At 41.3% G+C, this 22,893-nt stretch overlaps 1 protein-coding gene across 7 annotated transcripts in view; it reads left to right on the top strand.

The window, feature by feature from the left end:
* Positions 1–22,893, top strand: part of THRB (thyroid hormone receptor beta) — a 344,635-nt gene that overhangs the window by 299,862 nt on the left and 21,880 nt on the right. For 6 of the 7 annotated variants that reach the window (XM_044293323.1, XM_044293324.1, XM_044293320.1 and 3 more), the window contains one exon: positions 17,243–17,343. In XM_044293323.1, coding sequence (XP_044149258.1) covers positions 17,243–17,343 — 101 coding nt within the window. Of the gene's footprint in view, positions 1–10,896; positions 11,508–17,242; positions 17,344–22,893 lie in introns of those variants that run through there. The other variant, XM_044293319.1, reaches the window with a different exon arrangement.

Raw genomic sequence — 22,893 nt, 5'->3', positions numbered from 1 at the left:
TGTCATTGATCACCCCCCCCTGGTAAGGCTCCATTCAGACATTTTTTTTGGCACAAGTTAGCGGAAATTTTTTGTTTGTTTTTGTTTTTGTTTTTTCTTACTAAGTCTCATATTCCACTAACTTGTGTCAAAAAATAAAATCTCACATGAACTCGCCATACCCCTCACGGAATCCAAATGCGTAAACATTTTTAGACATTTATATTCCAGACTTCTTCTCACGCTTTAGGGCCCCTAAAAAGCCAGGGCAGTATAAATACCCCACATGTGACCCCATTTCGGAAAGAAGACACCCCAAGGTATTCCGTGAGGGGCATATTGAGTCCATGAAAGATTGAAATCTTTGTCCTAAGTTAGCGGAAAGTGAGACTTTGTGAGAAAAAAACAAAAAAAAAATCAATATCCGCTAACTTATGCAAAAAAAAAAAAAAATTCTAGGAACTTGCCAGGCCCCTCATTGAATACCTTGGGGTGTCTTCTTTCCAAAGTGGGGTCACATGTGGGGTATTTATACTGCCCAGGCTTTTTAGGGGCCCGAAAGTGTGAGAAGAAGTCTGGGATCCAAATGTCTAAAAATGCCCTCCTAAAAGGAATTTGGGCCCCTTTGCGCATCTAGGCTGCAAAAAAGTGTCACACATGTGGTATCGCCGTACTCAGGAGAAGTTGGGGAATGTGTTTTGGGGTGTCATTTTACATATACCCATGCTGGGTGAGAAAAATATCTTGGTCAAATGCCAACTTTGTATAAAAAAATGGGAAAAGTTGTCTTTTGCCAAGATATTTCTCTCACCCAGCATGGGTATATGTAAAATGACACCCCAAAACACATTCCCCAACTTCTCCTGAGTACGGCGATACCAGATGTGTCACACTTTTTTGCAGCCAAGGTGGGCAAAGGGGCACATATTCCAAAGTGCACCTTTCGGATTTCACCGGCCATTTTTTACACATTTTGATTGCAAGGTACTTCTCACACATTTGGGCCCCTAAATTGCCAGGGCAGTATAACTACGCCACAAGTGACCCCATTTTGGAAAGAAGACACCCCAAGGTATTCCGTGAGGGGCACGGCGAGTTCCTAGAATGTTTTATTTTTTGTCACAAGTTAGCGGAAAATGATGATTTTTCTTTTTTTTTCTTTTTTCCTTACAAAGTCTCATATTCCACTAACTTGCGACAAAAAATAAAAAAATTTAGGAACTCGCCATGCCCCTCACGGAATACCTTGGGGTGTCTTCTTTCCAAAATGGGGTCACTTGTGGCGTAGTTATACTGCCCTGGCAATTTAGGGGCCCAAATGTGTGAGAAGAACTTTGCAATCAAAATGTGTAAAAAATGCCCTGCAAAATCCGAAAGGTGCACTTTGGAATATGTGCCCCTTTGCCCACCTTGGCAGCAAAAAAGTGTGACACATCTGGTATCGCCGTACTCAGGAGAAGTTGGGGAATGTGTTTTGGGGTGTCATTTTACATATACCCATGCTGGGTGAGAAAAATATCTTGGTCAAATGCCAACTTTGTATAAAAAAATGGGAAAAGTTGTCTTTTGCCAAGATATTTCTCTCACCCAGCATGGGTATATGTAAAATGACACCCCAAAACACATTCCCCAACTTCTCCTGAGTACGGCGATACCAGATGTGTGACACTTTTTTGATGCCAAGGTGGGCAAAGGGGCACATATTCCAAAGTGCACCTTTCGGATTTCACCGGTCATTTTTTTACAGATTTTGATTGCAAAGTACTTCTCACACATTTGGGCCCCTAAATTGCCAGGGCAGTATAACTACGCCACAAGTGACCCCATTTTGGAAAGAAGACACCCCAAGGTATTCCGTGAGGGGCATGGCGAGTTCCTAGAATTTTTTATTTTTTGTCGCAAGTTAGTGGAATATGAGACTTTGTAAGGAAAAAAGAGAAAAAAAAAAAAATCATCATTTTCCGCTAACTTGTGACAAAAAATAAAAAATTCTAGGAACTCGCCATGCCCCTCACGGAATACCTTGGGGTGTCTTCTTTCCAAAATGGGGTCACTTGTGGCGTAGTTATACTGCCCTGGCAATTTAGGGGCCCAAATGTGTGAGAAGTACCTTGCAATCAAAATGTGTAAAAAATGGCCTGCAAAATCTGAAAGGTGCACTTTGGAATATGTGCCCCTTTGCCCACCTTGGCAGCAAAAAAGTGTGACACATCTGGTATCGCCGTACTCAGGAGAAGTTGGGGAATGTGTTTTGGGGTGTCATTTTACATATACCCATGCTGGGTGAGAGAAATATCTTGGCAAAAGACAACTTTTCCCATTTTTTTATACAAAGTTGGCATTTGACCAAGATATTTTTCTCACCCAGCATGGGTATATGTAAAATGACACCCCAAAACACATTCCCCAACTTCTCCTGAGTACGGCGATACCAGATGTGTCACACTTTTTTGCTGCCAAGGTGGGCAAAGGGGCACATATTCCAAAGTGCACCTTTTGGATTTCACCGGTCATTTTTTACACATTTTGATTGCAAAGTTCTTCTCACACATTTGGGCCCCTAAATTGCCAGGGCAGTATAACTACGCCACAAGTGACCCCATTTTGGAAAGAAGACACCCCAAGGTATTCCGTGAGGGGCATGGCAAGTTTTTAGAATTTTTTATTTTTTGTCGCAAGTTAGTGGAATATGAGACTTTGTAAGAAAAAATAAAAAAAATAAAATCATCATCATTTTCCGCTAACTTGTGACAAAAAATAAAAAGTTCTATGAACTCACTATGCCCATCAGCGAATACCTTAGGGTGTCTACTTTCCGAAATGGGGTCATTTGTGGGGGTTTTCTACTGTTTGGGCATTGTAGAACCTCAGGAATCATGACAGGTGCTCAGAAAGTCAGAGCTGTTTCAAAAAGCGGAAATTCACATTTTTGTACCATAGTTTGTAAATGCTATAACTTTTACCCAAACCATTTTTTTTTGCCCAAACATTTTTTTTTTATCAAAGACATGTAGAACAATAAATTTGGCGAAAAATGTATATATGGATGTCGTTTTTTTTTGCAAAATTTTACAGCTGAAAGTGAAAAATGTCATTTTTTTGCAAAAAAATCGTTAAATTTCGATTAATAACAAAAAAAGTAAAAATGTCAGCGGCAATGAAATACCACCAAATGAAAGCTCCATTAGTGAGAAGAAAAGGAGGTAAAATTCATTTGGGTGGTAAGTTGCATGACCGAGCAATAAACCGCTAAAGTTGTGGAGTGCCGATTTGTAAAAAAGGGCCTGGTCACTAGGGGGGTATAAACCTGTGGTCCTTAAGTGGTTAACTTTAGAAAGCATAATAAATACAACAGTGCAGTATGTTTCTAAACAAGCTGTTTGTTACCGCCAGCTTCTATGCTTTTACCCATAGTCATATACAGGGCTCCAGATGGCGACCAAAATGGTTGCCAATGCGACTTAGAATTACTAAATGTCAACAAGACTTTGTAGTCTTGTCGCCATTTGCACCTAGACCCTCCGCTGCTCTGCCTCTCACACAGGAGGAACTGGTGGCAGTGGCAGTTTCGATCAGAGCCCCAGCAGTGTAAGCCTGGGGCTCTGATCGGTTACCATGGCAGCCAGGACGCTACTGAAGCCCTGGCTGCCATAGTCGGCCCCCTGCTGCTGTGTGCACAGAGCAGCAGGGAGAGTGTAAAGTCCTATTCACCCTGATAGAGATCTATCAGGGTGAATAGGACAAGGGATGAAAGATCCCAGGTTCTAGCCCCTAAGGGGGGAAATAGTTATTAAATAAAAAGTAAAAAAAAAAAAAAAGGTTCAAAAAAACACCAAAATATTAAGTTTAAATCACCCCCTTGCCCAATTTTACATATAAAATATATAAACAATAAAAAAAATACATATCGCCACGCCCGAAAGTGCGAACTATTAAAATATTTAAAAATATTAAAAAAAATAGAAAACACCTGCAATTTGCAATTTTTTTTTCACCTTGTCCCTACAAAAATTAGGTTAGGACTGTTCTATTATAGTCCAGATGTTCCATAAAATCTGGAATGCACGTGGCTTTTTTGGTGTTTTATTTTTTTCACGTGGTATTGATTATCGCAACACTTTTTTATGGTTTTGAAATAGAGTCAAAATTTTGGTATCGTTTTTTTATTATACATTATTTTTTTTTATTATACTCTACTTTATATGTATTTAAAATTTCTCAGGTTAGGAGCCAATGGCTCCTTGATATATTTTTTTGTCTGGAGCCCTGATATATACAGTGGCATGCAAAAGTTTGGGCACCCCTGGTCGCAATTTCTGTTACTGTGAACAGTTAAGTAGGTTGAAGATGAAATGATCTCCTAAAGGCATAGTTAAAGTTGGCACATTACCTTTGCATTTTACGCAAAAACTATTTTTTTTATTTTCATCTTGTACATTTTCAAAATAACAAAGCAGGAAAAGTGCCCAAAGCAAAACTTTTGGCATCCTGCATGGTAAGTAGCTAGTAGCAGCCCCTTTGGCAAGTATCAGAGCTTGTAAATGCTTTTTGTAGCCAGCCTAGAGTCTTTCCGTTTTTTTCTATGTACTGTATACTGTACATGGCATACGGAAAAACGAAACGGAAATGAAACGGAAACACAACGGTACTCAAAAACGGAACAACGGATCCGTGAAAAACGGACCGCAAAAAACAATAAAAGCCATACGTTCGTGTGAACTAGGCCTTAGTGTTATGTTTGCTTCCAGAATTTGCTGAAATTTCAATGAGTCCATTCTTCCCTCTACCGTGAAATGTTACCCATGCCATTGGCTACAACACAACCTCAAAGCTTGATTGATCCAACCCCATGCTTAACCCCTTAAGGACCCATGACGTACATGTACGTCATTTCTTTGATGGAGTTAAAGACCTGTGACGTACATGTACTTCATGGGGATCGGGCTGGTGCAGGAACATTAACCCTTCATCGGACGGGTGCTGGCGCATTAACCCTTCATGTGCCGCGGTCAGTGCTAACCGCGGCACAAGCGATGTCGGGCCGGGATCAGAGCTGTCTTCGGGTCTCCGTGCTGCTGTTAGAGGGACCCGATGGCATGGAAGGCAGCCCGATGCCTTCCTTAGGCATCAGGGCTGCCTTCCGGGGGAGAGCCTGTGAGATCCAGCCCCCTGGATCTCAAAAGCAGGAAGCTGTATGAGTAATACACACTATATTACTCTTACAGCCAATGAATTCCAATTCAGAAGTATTGGAATGCATTGAAAAGGGGATCAGACCACCAAAAGTTAAAGTCCCAAAGTGGGACAAAAATAAAGTGAAAAAAAGTGAAAAAATTAAGTTTTCCCCCCAAAAATATTAAAAGTTTCAAGTAAAAAAAAAAGTAATTTTCCCCAAATAAAGTAAATTTATTTATTTATTTAAATATGGAAAAAAAGAAAAGTAGACATATTAGGTATCGCCGCGTCCGTATCGACCGGCTCTATAAACATATCACATGAACTAACCCCTCAGATGAACACCGCAAAAAAAAAACTGTGTTAAATAAATAATTTTTTTGGTCACCTTACATCACTAAAAGTACAACACCAAGCGATCAAAAAGGCTATGCCTGCCAAAATAGTACCAATCTAACCGTCACCTCATCCCGCAAAAAATCTTTGAAAAATGCTGTTATTGTGTAAAACTTAAGTAAATAAAAAAAAGTATACATATTAGGTATTGCCACGTCCGTAACGACCGGCTCTATAAAAATACCACATGACCTAACCCCTCAGGTGAACACCGTAAAAAAATGTGAATAAAAAAAAGCTATTTTTTGTCACCTTACATCACAAAAAGTGTAATAGCAAGCGATTAAAAAGTCATACGCACCCCCAAAATAGTGCCAATCTACCTGTCATCTCATCCAGCAAAAATCATACCCTATCTAAGATAATCACCCCAAAACTGAAAAAACTAATGCCACATGATCTAACCTGTCAGATGAATGTTGTAAATAACAAAAAATAAAAACAGTGCCAAAACAGCAATTTCTTGTTACCTTGCCTCACAAGAAGTGTAATATAGAGCAACCAAAAATCATATGTACCCTAAAATAGTACCATCAAAACTGCCACCTTATCCCGTAGTTTCCAAAATGGGGTCACTTTTTGGTAGTTTCTTCTCTTGTGGTGCATCAGGGAGGCTTCAAATGGGACATTGTGTCAAAAAAACAGTCCAGCAAAATCTGTCTTCCAAAAACCGTATGGCATTCCTTTCCTTCACTCAGTACGCCTGCGCCGATTCAGGAACGTTACGGCGCAGGCACGGGAATTCAGCAGCAGACGGGGCCAGCGGGAGGAGGAGAGTGCTCGCTGGCCCTGTCTATCAAGAGGAGATGGGGCGTGTCTAGAAGCGGCAGATGCGGTGGCTACCAGCAAGTACACGCCCAACTTGCTGGTAGTGAAGAAATTTGCATATGATAAAAGTATGATTTCTACAAGAAATAAGCCACAGACAAAGGTAGCACATGTATGATTGCACTCAGCTGACATTAGCAAATAGCTAATGTCGGCTAATGAAAATAGCACAATGGGGGGTGACAGAAGCCCTTTAAGGTGAAAAATGGCAGGGTCCTGAAGGGGTTAATGTTGGAGAGGTGTTATTTTTATGAAATTCTGTGCCTTTTTTTTGTCCAAACATACCTTTACTCATTGTGGCCAAAGAGTTTCTATTTTAGCCTGTTTGCTACTAGCACCGTACATGTATGGTGCTGGAGCGATGGGCAAACATGGGGCAGGCTCATGCGTGCCTCATGGCCAGCAGACCTCCACTGTTTTAAAAAGCAGAGACCCACGGCTAATGAACGCAACTGGCAATAATGCTGATCGCAGTCATTAAAGCCTTTGGATGCAGTGATCTCACTGGCTTCTTACCGGCATCCTCTGCAGTCAATGAGGATGCCCGTAATCGATTTAAATGCGCTGGGTCTCTCAACCCAGGTTATTAAAGCTGCAATTCCTATTTTGGCCAGCAGGTGGAAGGCCAACATAAGAAAAGACCCATGATTGTTCAGAATAAAATAAAAATGGATTTTGTAGGCTCAAATACGGCCTTCAAAAATCATTAAAAAGAGTACAAAAAAACGTAAAAAAATATATAAAAATTTAAAAAAATATTAAAGTTTAAATCACCCCCCCTTTCCGTAGAATATTTTTTTTTATTATTAAATAGCAAAAAATATAAACATCATGGGCATGGGCATCACCAGTACCAAAAATGCCCGCACTATTAAAATATAAAACAATTTTTCCAATATGGTGAATGACGTAACTTTGCCATTTTTTCATTGCTTCTCTTACCTAAAAAAAATCTAAAAGTCACACACACTCCAAAATGGTATCAATAAAGATTACAGATCGTCACGCAAAAAACAAGCCACCACACAGCTCAGTAGATATAACTATAATTTTTTTTTTTATGGGGGTCAGAATATGGCGATGTTAAAAAATATATATATATTTTCAAAGTTTATATTTATTTTTACACTATTTAGACATAAAAAATTTATACATATGTGGTTATGTGACCCAGAGAATAAAGGGCACAGGTCAGTTTTGCCACAAACAGAACGCCGTGGGAACAAAACCTGTAAAACGGTGGAGGAATTGTGTTTTTTTCCAATTTTACCCCATTTGGATTTTTTTGCCATATTAAATAGTGGCATTAGAAAGTACAACTTGTCCCGCAAAAAATAAGCCCTCCTACAGCTATATGAATGGAAAAAACTTTGGCTCAAGGAAGATAGGGAAGATAAATTTAAACGCAAAAACGAAAATAAAAACTCCTAAGGGTTGAAGGCTATGTGCACCTTTAGGGGCATTTTTCTATTATTGGATTGTACTCATTGTGAGCTAAAAGTCATTTTTCGAATTGGTCTTTATTAAAAATATGGAGCCCTTTTTTCTGTACATTGCTGAGATGCTCTAGTAGCACCCTCTGGATTTTTTTTTCCCATCAGTTGGGGAACTGACTGGCTCCTTATCTCTGATAAGAATGTGGCTTTAATTAGCGTTTATGACCTCTTAGTAGTTTAGAGATGAGGTTTATTAGATGACCAGCTCAAAGTGAAAGTGAAAGTACGAGTCACACAGTTAGAAAAACTGTTAACCCTTTGTGACAGAACGGCTCAATATGTTTAATAAAGTCTAATTTAAAAATATTAGCCAAAAATCAGTAAAATGCAGTCATAAACAAATTTGCCTCTGATGGTGTACATAGCCTTTAACTCCATTGGTTCACAGGACTTTTTTCCAAAATGCATCATGCTTGTTTAGATATTCTTTTGCAAACTTCTGATGCTGAATTTTGTGGTGAGGATGAAGGAGAGATTTTCTTCTCATGACGCTTCCATGAAGACCATATTTATTTATTTGTTGCTGATCAGTAGATCAGTGTACCATAATTTCAGAATCTTCCTGAAGGTCTTTTGCAATCAAGAAGGGATTCTGATTTTCCCTTCTATCAACCCCATGAGCAGTTCTCTCTGAAATTTGTCTTGGTCTTCCAGACTTTCTTTTGACCTCCACTGTCACTAAGGAAGCTGCTTAGAAGAACCAATGGCTGCTGCTTTTTGGGACAAGGTTAGAGGAGTCTGTATTTTTATAAAGTTTTTAAATTTGCATCACCTGGTCTTTCCTAATGATGATTGTGAACAAGCCTTAACCCTAACAGGCCATTTGTTGTCCCAGAACTGTGAACATGTTGTTCCAGAACTGTGAAGGCTTTTTTAGATGTCGTTTGGCAAACTCTAATCTGGCCTTCCTATTTTTGAGGCTCACCAATGCTTTACATCTTGTGGTGAATCCTCTGTATTCCCTCTGGTGAAGTCTTCTCTTGGTTGTTGACTTTGACACACATACACCTATCTCCTGGAGAGTGTTCTTGATCTGGCCAACTGTTGTGAAGGGTGTTTTCTTCACCAGGGAAAGAAATCTTCGGTCATCCACCACAGTTGTTTTCCGTGTTCATCCGGGTCTTTTGGTGTTGCCGAGGTCACCGGTTTGTGCCTTCTTAACAAAGTTCCAAACAGTTGTTTTGGACACGCCTAATGTTTTTGCTATCTCGCTGATGGGTTTGTTTTGTTTTCTTCAGCCCAATGATGGCTTGCTTCACTGATGGTGACAGCTCTTTGGATCTTATCTTGAGAGTTGACAGCAACAGATTCCAAATGCAAATAGCACACTTGAAATTAACTCTGGACCTTTTATCTGCTCATTGTAATTGGGATAATGAGGGAATAACACACACCTGGTCATGGAACAGCTGAGAATCCAATTGTCCCATTACTTTTGGTCCTTTAACAAGTGGGAGGCACATATGCAAACTGTTGTAATTCCTACACCGTTCACCTGATTTGGATGTAAATACCCTCAAATACAGTCTGTAGTTAAAGCACATCTTTTTCGTTTCATTTCAAATCCATTGTGGTGGCGTATAGAGCCAAAAATGTTAGAATTGTGTTGATGTCCCAATATTTATGGACCTGACTGTATATGTAGTTGTGCAGTAGTTGTGCAGTTCTCTGCAGAAGTGGCACACCATCAGGACAGGGAAGCGATTTGTGCTGTGTGTCACCTCCTGATAGCAAATAGACTAACTTAAAGGGGTTTTCATAGTAACATAGTACATAAGGCCGAAAAAAGACATTTGTCCATCCAGTTCGGCCTGTCATCCTGCAAGTTGATCCAGAGGAAGGCAAAAAAAACCTGTTTCATATATTTTATGTAATGTCCCCAGCCTGCCTCATGAAAAAGAAGATTCATACTTAGCTATCCCACACTGCTCTGGTCCTCTGCTGTTTCCATCTTCCGGTCCCCACACTGTTTACATTTGGCTGGCCATGACCATGGTCATATGCACTGCTCCAGCCAATGACTGGCTTCAGTGGTGACATGCTGCTTGTGACTTGTGTGGAGCATATGACCATGCCCTTGACCAGCCAGATGTAAATAGTGCAGGGACTAGAAGATGGAGATAGCAGAGAACCGGAGCGGTGTGGAGCAGGTACATATGAATCTTTTTTTTTTTTTTCAGAAGGAAAGCTGGGGGCATTACATAATACACCAATATTTCTGGAAAACCCCTTTAAGGCTCCATTCAGATGTCCGTAATGTGTTTTGCGGATCTACAAAACACGGACAGCGGCAATGTGCTTTCCGCATTTTGCGGACCGCACATTGCCGGCACTGATAGAACATGCCTATTCTTGTCTGCAATTGCGGACAAGAATAGGACATGTTCTATTTTTTTCTGGAACGGAATTGTGGACCCTGAAGTGCAGGTCTGCAATTCCGTATCCGGGCAGCACATCGTACGGCCCCATAGAAATGAACGGGTCCACAATGCGGAACGAAATTGCGGACGTGTGAATGGACCCTAAGTTAGATTTTATACAAAGACCTACCTCTCCATGTAGAGCAATTTGCTATTCATAATAATGTTCCGCCTTGTGTAAGCTTATCAATAGATTTTTTTGTGTGTGAAAAGCTTACACAAGTTTGATGGTTTAATCAAGAACTAAAGCAGTCCATGAATGGCAATCAATACCTGCTGTCACGCAGAAGGTTGTTAATGCCGTAACGCCAAATCAATAGAACTGATTGTGGATTATGTTGTTAGAGTGTTTACCTTTTAGATTCTAGTATGGGTCATCTAGGTTTTTCCTATTGAATTTCTTAAAGGATAGAGTTAAAAACTTCAGCCTATTGATTTTAGGATTTTACACAGCCCTCAAACTCACTTAGGCTTTGCTTCTGAAGTTGTCAACTCTGTCACTCTGACGAGCCTTGAATATGAATGCTCAAAGTTATTGCCCAAAATTAAATAAAGTCAGGATTGTAGTGTACCCGCCTTGTGTTGCGTCTCTAATACCTTCTGCTACCTGTCTGTGAAGCCATCTTCCTAGGATTTAGCCATGGCTCATAGATTAGGACCTTAAACTGCCATAAATCTCTTTTACAACATGTTTGGCTGCTCGGTAGCATCCTCGATATAAATAGGATCCGAGCACACAAGGTGCTGCTCCAAATCATACCGGGTGCTTAGCTCTGAGGCAGACTTCAGTGACTATTGTATATTTATCATTTTCTCCCCTCGTTCCATGTGTATGCATGCATGTGTGGTGCATACGTAAAGTAGAAGCTCACCCCAGATATCAAAATGAACTACTGCATTCAGGAAATGTATGAAATGCCCCAGTGCTCTTCGAACTCCTTCTGCATGCAGCCCGCTGATTATTGTACTTATATAGAAGATAGTGAGAACTACAGTTCTTGTGAGGCTTATGTCCTACACAACAATAATATATATATGGATCAGGCCTGGGCGGTGAATCAGGCTTATAACTCTAGTTACCCTGGAAACATGTTTAAAAGCGAGTACTCAGAAATGGACGTGGCCCTGAATTCATACAACCAACCTGAGTATTTCTCGGAGGAAAAAGCAACTTTTTCACAGGGGCAGTCTCCGATGTTCTCACAGAAGAAAGGTAGGGACGGTTTTGTCTTTCCGTGTTTTTCGTGCATGCTATTGCCTGTCTGCTTTACCTGCGTGCTTGCTTCCAGCATCGGAGCTAGGTTTGATTTTAAAGTTGCACATTTGATATTTATTTTAACACATATCCATCCTTCACATCCTGTCGTATTCCAGGTTGCTAGGAGATTAAAGCGTTTTTACTTCTCGGCTCGAGAGAATTTCTATTCTGCCTTTTTAGATTTGTGCTGTTCTTTATTAATCAGAAGGCAGATAAAAATTGGGGGGTCTCAATACCCGCTGCTTGATCCATGTGTGTACTGTGCTCGGTGAATTCCATTACCCATGTAGACGAGGAAATGACCGGCACTGTTTTGTGTAATTAACCCCTACATTTCCCATAGATATACAAGAGGTACATTTACAATGCTAAATGCAATATACGGAAAGAACTTCATGTCTTTATATAGCGACGCCTGGAGGCTGCTCGATATTACTTTGTACGTAATTATCTAGTAATTGTATACCTTTTTTTGATTTTCCTTCTACGCCTTAAAATAGTGATACAGGTGAACTTTTATCATACAATTTCTTTCTCGTAATGTATCCATCACATCAATTAATGCATTTTTTTGAATTTTGATATATTCCATACTTAGTTATTCAAGTGTAACCATACTGTCACAGTTACAAGGTACAATCCTAGCAATTTACATTCTCCTTTGTATTTGAGGCAGACATTTACCCCTGTGTCCAGCATTTAGCCCGTCTGAAGTTTCTGTATATTGCCCAGTGCCTCCTAGATTTCACCAGTGATGCAGCTCTCTACACTTGGAGCATTTTTTAACTGCACTTACCTACTATGTATTCATATGCACTGAGAGATGACTTTATTTTTTGGCTTTTTTTTATTCAAGCTGTGTATTATGGTTATTACAGCTCAGATGAGTAACCAGAGACTATATATTTGCTCTAGTGCCTACTTGCTGGACACTGGGATAGTAGAGGAGAATTTGACATTTGCTCGTTCATAACAAACATAGCAATATCTCATTGCATTGCAGAAAACCAGCAGTAAGGCGTTGTGATATCATGTACAAGTATTGTATGTACTGTATCTCTGTGAAAATGCCCATGTTATTTTATCTCCATTATTAGTTCCATTCAGTTCTATGCCCACTTCCATGTTGATGGGGAGCTTATGTGGCGCACTATTGTACTGACCCAGCCTGTCATGTCTTCTTAGTGTAAATATATATTTAGCGTTAAATCAACATTATTGAATTTTCTTCAAGGGGCAATTAATCCAGCGGTGAGGACAGAAGGTTGCTGAAAGGACATACTTGTCCTTATTGATCAGCATTGATTTGGCTTTAATGAAGACTCTATAGCAATTAAAACACAAGAGAACAGGTGTCCCCTTTCAACCTTCCCACTGTGATTGTGGTACAGTGCATAACGGAAACTGTCACACTTAGTGAATATATTGTCTGACACATGAGAATAGCTTTTTATTAAAATAAAAAAAATCCTTCATTATGTAACATATCTATAAAGTATATCTTTAACTGCATATTTGTGTCTATTGTCATCGCTCTGTATCTATCTATCTACTATTTGTTATCTATCAATTATCTCTCTGTCATCTGTTTATCTATCTGTCCATCTATCAACTATCTCTCATCTATTTATTTATTTATTAATGTATACATTTATCTATCTATTATCTATCTCTTTTTATCTGTCTATATCTTTCAATCAATCTCTTTTTCTATAAATCTATCTACAGTAAAAACTTTTATCAATGCATCTGTCTAATATTCTAATCTATCTATCTATCTATCTATCAAAGCAGGACATAGATAAAAAGGAGGTGTTTGGGTCAGTCAGCAGGTCCAGGGTACACAAAAAATGTAAAGATCTCAAGTCCATTAAATTAAGTGATTGTTGCTTCATCCATGGCAGATGCAAAGTTTTAGTCCCCTCATACCACAGGCTCGAGAAAAGTTGTTTCATCTATCCAGCTCTCTGTACCTCATACCACACTCTATCTATCTATCTATCTATCTATCTATCTATCTATCAACTAGCTATCTCTCTATCATCTGTTTATCTATTTATCTATCATCTATCTGTCAGTCCGTCCATCTGTCTAGCTATTCATCTATCCGCTATCTCTCTCATCTATATATATATATATATATATATAATCTGTCTATCAGTCTATCTATCTATCATCTCTCTGCCATCTATTTATCTGTCTGTATATTATCTATTGCTCAGGCCGATGCAAAGTGAATGGGAGAGGAATGATTGATACTATAGTCGTTCTTCTTCATTCGGTTCTACTGATTATCGGCACAGCACATCCACATGCGGTGCTGATAATTGCGCATCTTAGATCCTGATGAATGACAAAAATGAGCCGACAAACAAGCGTTTGCTTGTTTATCGACTGATCGGCAGCACAATTATATGAGCCAATTACCAAGAATGAGCGTAATATAAATTCTGCAATTATAAATATCAAATATTGTTGAGTAAATTTGGTATTTTGGGAATAGAATTGGCGGACACCAATCTATAAAAGCATATAAGGATGAAGCTCTAACTTTTTTGGAAATACAGACGCTGACACAGAACACTGGGATTATTTTGGTTGTTACTATATAACTTCTTGGGTTTAAACAGTTAATGTTGTTTTCAGAAATGAGCAAATTGACTTCAGATAAAACATCCAAAGTCGATTCGCATAAAACCTTGTTCCAATACTGTACGGAGCAGACGCTCCAAGGTGCCACTTGGAACCGAACCCGAGTTCGGGAAATTATTTTTTACAAAACAAATTAATTTATGAAGTTATTACCCAAAGTCTCGTGAGACTTCACAAAGCAATATCTTCGGCTCATAGAAGCCAATACATTCTAATACTGTATGGAGCTCCTGCTACGTACAGTATTGGAACGAAGTTTTATGCGAAACGACTTCGGATGTTCGATAACAACTCAAAATAGTGCGGTTAATTATCAAAGTTGAACAAGCCCAACCTCAGTTATCAAATAATTCTTGTTTTATAAAAGGGGTATTTCCATTTTAGACATTTATATTATATCCACACGATATGCCATAAAAATCTGATATATATGGGTCTCTCCTAAGGGACCCCACACTTATCTCCAGAACGGAAGCCCCAACCCCCTCCCTCCTGGTGAGGACCACTGTGAATAATGAGTGTATAAGTATGCTTGGCTTTGTGCAAAGGCATCCAACGCTCTGTTCAGAGCGGCCATCTCACTTGGCAAAACAAGGTTTTAGGGACCACCATTGTGGAAATAGGTCTGGGTCCCAGAGGTGGGACCTGCATCTACTAGACATTAATGACATGTCTTTTGGATATGCTATAAATGTATTATATGGGAAGGGGCAGACTTGGCATTACTGGGCCCCGAACAAGGTTATGTATAGGGGCACTAATCAATGATATGGTTTGTATAGCAAATACAATATTACTGTACTGTACCTGATCACTTCTGAAAGGTTAATACAGCAGTGATTATAGTATTAGATACACTGGCTCATCAGACAGTATCACACATGATAGGATTAGATACAGTGGCTCATCAGACAGTATCACACATGATAGGATTAGATACAGCGGCTCATCAGACAGTATCACACATGAAAGTATTAGATACACTGGCTCATCAGACAGTATCACACATGATAGTATTAGATACACTGGCTCATCAGACAGTATCACACATGATAGGATTAGATACAGCGGCTCATCAGTTTCACATATGACAGGCTTATATACAGCGGCTCAGCAGACAATATCAGCTCAACCACTGTACCTAAGCCTGTAATATTTGAAACAGTCTGATGAGCCGCTGTATCTAACCCTATTATGTGTGATGATGTATCACACATGATAGGATTAGATACAGCTGCTCATTAGTTTCAGCAGCTCTGGATTTTCGCCATTCTGTAGATACGTCATCACATGATGTTACAGATATCTTTCGCTGTTAACCTCTGACCTCGGTGATACCAACATTCACACATGTAAATGCAAATCCCAGAGCTCAGGTCAAAATGGGGGGATAAAAGTTATAGTGACTGAGCCAGTGTGAAGCCCTCGTACTTCTACACATGCAGGAATGCTCGCACACTTGTACACTGATGCTTTTACACACATGCAGGCACCTTGCACACAGACACTCATGTTACATTCATACCTCTCCATGAGCAGTTCCACTTTTACAAATAGACAGAACTCAACACAGGGCATCTGTCAGCAGATCTGTACCTATGACACTGGCTGACCTGTTCCATGTGCACTTGGCAGCTGAAGGCATCTGTGTGGGTCCCATGTTCATGTGTGCCCGCATTGCTGAGAAAATGCTAATGAGCCTCCAGGAGCAACGGGGGCGTTGTCGTTACTCCTAGAGACTCCTCTTTCTCTGCATCTCCCGCACCCTCTGCACTTTGATTTACAGGGACATGCAGTGAAAACGTCGTCACACTTGGCCTTGTCAATCAAAGTGCAGAGAGCACAGCAGTTGCAGAGAGAGCAGAGCCTCTAGGTGTAACAGTAACGCCCCCGTTGCTCATAGAGGCTCATTTGCATATATTAAAACATCATTTCATTTCAGAAATGCGGGCACATATGAACACGGAGCCAACTCAGTTACCTTCAGCTGCCAAGAGCACATGTAACAGGTCAGCCAGTGTCATAGGTACAAATCTTTAAAGGAGTTCTCTGGGAATTATTTAAAATGGCCGCCAGCAGCCTGTCCTAGAATGCGAGCAGGACTGGTTTCCTCCACTTGCAGCGCTGCCTAGGAAGGCGAGTGGGCGGAGTCTCACTGCACTGCTCTACAATAGATCGTAATGATGTGATCCTACCTACAATATGTCATCATGGCTGAGCAGCCTGACAGGAAAACTCACCAATATGTAGTATATGCAAGTGTTGGAGCGTAGTGTGTAGTGAGTCCCCGCCCACAAACCCCTCTAGACAGCTCTGCAAGTGGAGGCAAAAAGTTCGGCTCACATTCTAGGACAGTTTGCTGACGGCCATTTTAAATCATTCCTGGAGAACCCCTTTAAAAGAAATCTGTCACCAGTTTTCTGCTGAGGGGTTCCAACAGCTCCAGCGCATACCAATGAGTCCCCATATTCATGAGCTCATGGCTCTCCCCGCCTACCTGCCACTGATTGACAGTTTTTTTCCATATGAATCAGTAGCAGGTGGGCGGAGAGAGCCAGGAGCTCATAAATTTGGAGACTCGTTCGGCATGTGCTCAAGCTGTTTAGCATAAGATTTTAGCAAAATAGCTGTGTCATTTTACTAAGGGGATCTAGTTTATGTTTCCCTTAGTTAGGACACCATAAAACTAGTGATGGATTCCCTTTAAGATAAAAGCAGCCATTAGGTCCTGTCCCCTCTGCTTTTAAAAGAGAATGAATAAGGTGACATAGCAATTTGTGATCTTGTACATACCTGAATCATTCTACAATAAAACTGGTTTTATACTCTGCATTCGTATATAGTGCCGAATTTTTAAATGAGAGAATAGGGCTAACATTCCCTACCCGCTATGCCATTATCCACTTTAACAGCTGACTGTGTGACCTTTCTCAACAAAACGCTGATATTCTAGTACAAAATCTAAAAGCTAGATGTGTGTCTTGGAGCAATGTGGAGTTTAGCTGAAATGATGATGGAACATTATTTTTTTTTAACAGGGTACATACCCAGCTACTTAGATAAAGATGAACTGTGTGTTGTGTGTGGAGACAAGGCTACAGGATATCATTATAGATGCATCACCTGTGAAGGCTGCAAGGTAAGTAAAAACTTATATGTGCCCACGCAATATACACAGTCTACTCACATTATTATGACCACCAGCTAATATCCAGAGTAACCACTGTGTGCAGCTCAGAGAGTAGCTAGACGGGCTGGGAGTGACTGAGTAAGGTCCTGGTAGGTTGCCACAGGTATCTAATGCCATCCCGACTGCAGTGAATCCCACAGCTGCTGGAGGGTGCGTGAGGGAGGATTCATGGAGCGAACGTGATGATCAAAGTGGTCCAACAGATGCTCAATCTGGTTCCAGTCTGGGGAATTAGGTGGCCAGAGTAGTAATTGGAAGTCTTGGACTTGCTCTTTCAACCAGTGTTGGACATTTCTAGCCGTGTGACATCGCAATGTCTTGCTGGAAGATGCCATCCGCCCCAGGGAAGATAATCAACATTTATTGGTGTACGTAATCTGCAAGGATGGATACATACCCAAACCAGTTAAGAGTGCTTTCCTCATGGATGAGTGGGGCACAGAGAGGGTTTGCAACTTTTTAAACACCAAAAATCTTTGGAGGACAATGTGCATAAAAACGTTTCCAAGATGCTTCACTAATGGAGATGTTATGGAAGCTTGGATCATGTCACTGCTAAATAAAAATTATTATTTTTTCTGTACATTGAAAAAAATGTAGTTATTTTTTAATCCAGTTCCCACCTCTTTTTCTGACACAAATTCTCCATAAGAATGAAAAAAGCAGCGGCGGCTTACAAGCTGCACACTTTGGCAGTGGCGTGAACCATACCAAGTTACTGTAATACAAACTTGTGTAGCTCAGTAGCTGTGCCAAATTGCTTAAAGAGAGCAGGATGAGCTGAGCAGATTGTTATATACAGCACCTTCCGCTCCATAAGATGCACCTAGGATATAGAGAAGGAAAATAAAAAATGTTTTCATCAGACCTCAGATTAGACTCCCATGGCAGAATATGCCATATATATTGCCAATGTTATTACACACAACCCAAACCCAAACACATTTGGTTATACCTTATTTCCTATTTATTCAAAATAATACACAACACAGAGAGTGGAGTTAAAAGCCAAGGCCTGTTTATTAACTTAATAAATAACATTCTAACTCATAACATTATAACTCATAACAAAGTCCAGTCATAGACTCGGACTTACCTTCAGCAGTACAAACAAATGTACACATAAGCAAGTCCATCCCTATATCGGGGACGACTATCCTTACCACCCACAGCGCCATGACCGCTTACCATATTACCATACTTGACAAAAAATTGGGAGGGCGGGCGGGGGACGAACGCTCCACTTGACACGCAGATAATCCAAAAGGCACCGCTGCCTGCAGCTCCCCATTTTTATTTGAAAATAGCGGCCTCCAGAGACCAATCAGAGCCTATCTCCAAGTCCCCTGCAAAACTGCCCTAGCCCTAGCATCCTCACAGGCCTACCTACAAACCAATCATACCCCGGTTACTGGGCAAAGCACCTCTGCCCAGTAACCCTAATCAAAACAGCGGGAAAACCTCCCGCCTGAATCATCCTAATCTGCCTAACAACCTCAACCCCAGCACCCAGGGTCAAACATAGTTCAACTGGCCTAATGCCAATTCAGCCATGGATCCCCCTCCTAATGGTCCGGGGGCTATTCATGGCAGAATATGCCATATATATTGCCAATGTTATTACACACAACCCAAACCCAAACACATTTGGTTATACCTTATTTCCTATTTATTCAAAATAATACACAACACAGAGAGTGGAGTTAAAAGCCAAGGCCTGTTTATTAACTTAATAAATAACATTCTAACTCATAACATTATAACTCATAACAAAGTCCAGTCATAGACTCGGACTTACCTTCAGCAGTACAAACAAATGTACACATAAGCAAGTCCATCCCTATATCGGGGACGACTATCCTTACCACCCATCCGGCCCGCAGCCGCTTCCCAGAAGTGGCCAGGGCCCCACCCCACCCACAGCTAATTCAATCATAGCCTGCAGGTTCAAATTAAAAATATCATAACCAATGTCCGACAAATGAACCCCGTCCCGGAAAAACAGACCAGCCTCTCCACTCTCAAGATCCACATGCCTAAAAGAAAAACCCCCAACTGACGGCATAAACTTAGCCATAACTCTATTTATCCGCTTCCTTACTTTGTCCTTAAACTGCTGCCCAGCACTTAACCTCCAGCACCTCCTTGGAATAATTTCAGAAAAAATTAACTTAGTGAGGGGAAGAAATCTGCTGAGTTCCAACATGGACTGCTTCATCCGGAAGATCAGGTGCATGGTATCTCCTCCACCGATGTCATTCCCTCCTAAATGAATGATTAAGATATCTGGCGGGGGAAGAACATCATACAACTGCAGTACTAAATCCAACAAACCTGACCATCGAAGACCCCGCACACCGTTCCAGTGCAACTTGACAGCGCCTTCTTGCAAAGACAAATTGAGTCCGTAACATCGATCTGCGGCCCTCCTACTCGCCCAGTGTACAAAAGAGTGGCCCAGAATCCAAACCGACAAACCTGAAACTAGAATAATTACTCAATTAATAAATGCGGTCTAACATACAATTGATAACGATTGGAAGACCAACGCCCGATCCGTTGTATCACGGATTCATGCAAACCTGCTTGCGCCGCTGACGTTGCTGCCCCAATCCGAAAGGAATGCGAAGAAAAATACCTATCATTCAACTGCAGCATCTTTAAACATTTTGACAAAACAGCCCTAAATTGAAATTGCGACAGCGGTGACAAGTCCTGATGCACAAAAAAGGATGTCCCCGCCCCATCAGGGCGATAAGCCAGATAGCGCTTCACCGCCTCTACTGGACATATACCTTTTTCCTGGATTGCCCCAATTCTCAGCCTGCAACCCTTACCATCCCGATCCGTTTTTGACTTACGAATGAAAATCAATAACATCAAATCAACAACTACCACATCCCTCCGTGACAATCCCCCTCCGCTATACCTGGACCTGGGCAACAATTCCCCAATCCGCAAAGCCGCAAAAAACATTACCACAAAAGCTGCCTTAAACAACACCGATTCGAACTGATCAAAACACAACAACTCAGCCGCATCACATAACTTCAATAATATCCCTGGCGTAATAGGACACCTCCCATCCTGCAAAACACCGCCAGCCTTATACCCCTTCAACAACTGCCGCACCACGAAAACCTCTGATAACGCCTTGCGCCCACATGCTTTAAGAAAAACGAAACTCCCGCTAAAACCTTGCAAACAGACGCATAAGCTAACTTTTCTTCCAACAAGCTCAAACAGAAAGACAACGCCACAGCATCATTAACCCCCCATAAGCGACCAAGACCTACCGTTCATGAAACGCTCCCACCTCTGCCATGACGACAAATAACTCCTCCAAGTCGCACTCGCCACCGAACGTCTCAACAGCTCCCATACTACCGCCAAATCAGCCCCCATAGGTGCTCCGGACATGGAATCCCTAAAGCATCTGCCCACGGAACCAAGCTGAAGAAACGCTGCATCTGTGAACGGGATAACGCATCAGCAATGTCATTATCAATACCCGGGATATGCACTGCTTTTATCCAAATATTCCAACGCAAACAAACAAGCACTAAATGCCTCAACAATTTAACTACTAGCGGATTCTTTGACGACAGACAATTAACCGCAAACATCACCCCTTGATTATCCGTGTGCAACCTGATGCGCTTATTCCTAAAGAAACTACCCCATAAAACCAACGCCACCACCACCGGAAAAAGCTCAAGTAACACTAAATTTTTTAAAACGCCATTCCTCACCCAGGACTCGTGCCAAGCCTCTGCACACCAATGCCCCTCCCAAAATGCCCCAAAACCTACACTCCCTGCTGCATCCGTAAATAACTTCAACTGAGGGGCATCCACAAACTCCTCCTGCCACATAGAGCGACCATTAAAACTCCCCAAAAAATCCAACCATAACCTCAGATCATCCTGTGCGTCACTGTCCAAACTCACATGAAAACTAGGATTCTTGATACCTGCAATTCTCTGTGACAGCTGCCTGCAAAACACCCGCCCCATGGGCATTACCCTACAACAGAATGCCAACAAACCTAATAAAGACTGAACCTCTTTCACAGTAACCGAACGACGCAACAAAACTCCTTGAATCAAACCCGCCACCTTCTGCACCTTCTCCCTTGGCAACCTCACCTCCCCTAAACCCGAATCTATAATAATACCCAAATACTCAATACAACAAGATGGCAAGACAGTTTTCTCAACCGCTAACGGAACACCAAACTCCCTACATACCTTAAAAAACTCCCCCAAAACCTCAGAACATGCTGAATCCCCCGGAGGCCCCACAAATAAAAAATCGTCTAAGTAATGAACTACACCTCCCTTCATAGCCCGGACTGAAACTACCCACTCTAAAAAAGACGAGAATGCCTCAAAATAAAAACAAGAAATAGAGCAGCCCATCGGCAAACATTTGTCAAAATAAAACCTATCCTTAAAACAAAAGCCCAGAGAATTGAAAGCCGCCGGGTGTATTGGCAACAACCTGAAAGCGGACTTGACATCCGCCTTGGCCAAAAGAGCCCCCACACCAAACGACTTTACCAGTGACACAGCAGCATCAAAAGTAGAATAACACACTCTAGATAAAGAACTATCAATTTCATCATTCAAAGAACCACCAAACGGGTAAGATAAATGATGAATCATTCTGAATGAATTAGGTTCCTTTTTAGGAACCACCCCCAGAGGAGATAACCTCAAATCCTCAAAGGGGGGCTCCACAAAAGGACCCGCCACTCTACCTGCTAAAATCTTCTGCCCTCACTTTCTCCTCTACAACATGCGGGTACTGCTCAACTGACGGCAGATTCCTCACCATCTCACAGCCCTGCCCAGAAAATGGCGGAATAATAAAACCTTCAGAAAAACCTGAAATTAACAAATCAGCTATCTGCCGGTTTGGGTACCGACCTAACCAGGGTAGCATGCTCTCCAAGTTTACTGGAGTCAACGCTTTTTTGAAAAAACTCTTTTGCCGACGGCTTCATTACACTTGTAGAAAGAGAAGCCGTCTTTGGCACCGCAACCGGTCTCTGCGGTAATAATAAATTGAGCCATAAGCCCACATCTTTAGTACCCCAACGCAACTGCGGATATACTGCCATTTTTTGTCGAAAGTTTTCATCATATTGGAACCAGCCAAAACCACCAAAGTTCTTGTATGCTTCCAATACTATATCGACATGTTGAAACAACCCTGAACACTTCTCCGGCTGCTTCTCACCCACCACACTAGCAAAAATGCAAAACGCCTGAAGCCAATTATGAAAAGACCTAGGAATGGGACGCTTCCTCTCCTCCTCTGATTTATCATCCCTGCGCTCCATTTTAACAATAAAATCCTTAGAGGCAGGGAGGAGAGACAAAATATCAATGAAATCCCCATTCCAGATCCTTTCCCTAATTGCTGCAGACAGGTGAAAACCCAGCGGAGAGATAGAACATGGCATCACTTCTCTAAAACAGTCCTCTGCTATCC

This window comes from Bufo gargarizans, chromosome 5 (assembly GCF_014858855.1).
Source record: "Bufo gargarizans isolate SCDJY-AF-19 chromosome 5, ASM1485885v1, whole genome shotgun sequence".
Classification (NCBI taxonomy): domain Eukaryota; kingdom Metazoa; phylum Chordata; class Amphibia; order Anura; family Bufonidae; genus Bufo; species Bufo gargarizans.
This window is presented reverse-complemented; position numbering and strand designations above follow the sequence as displayed.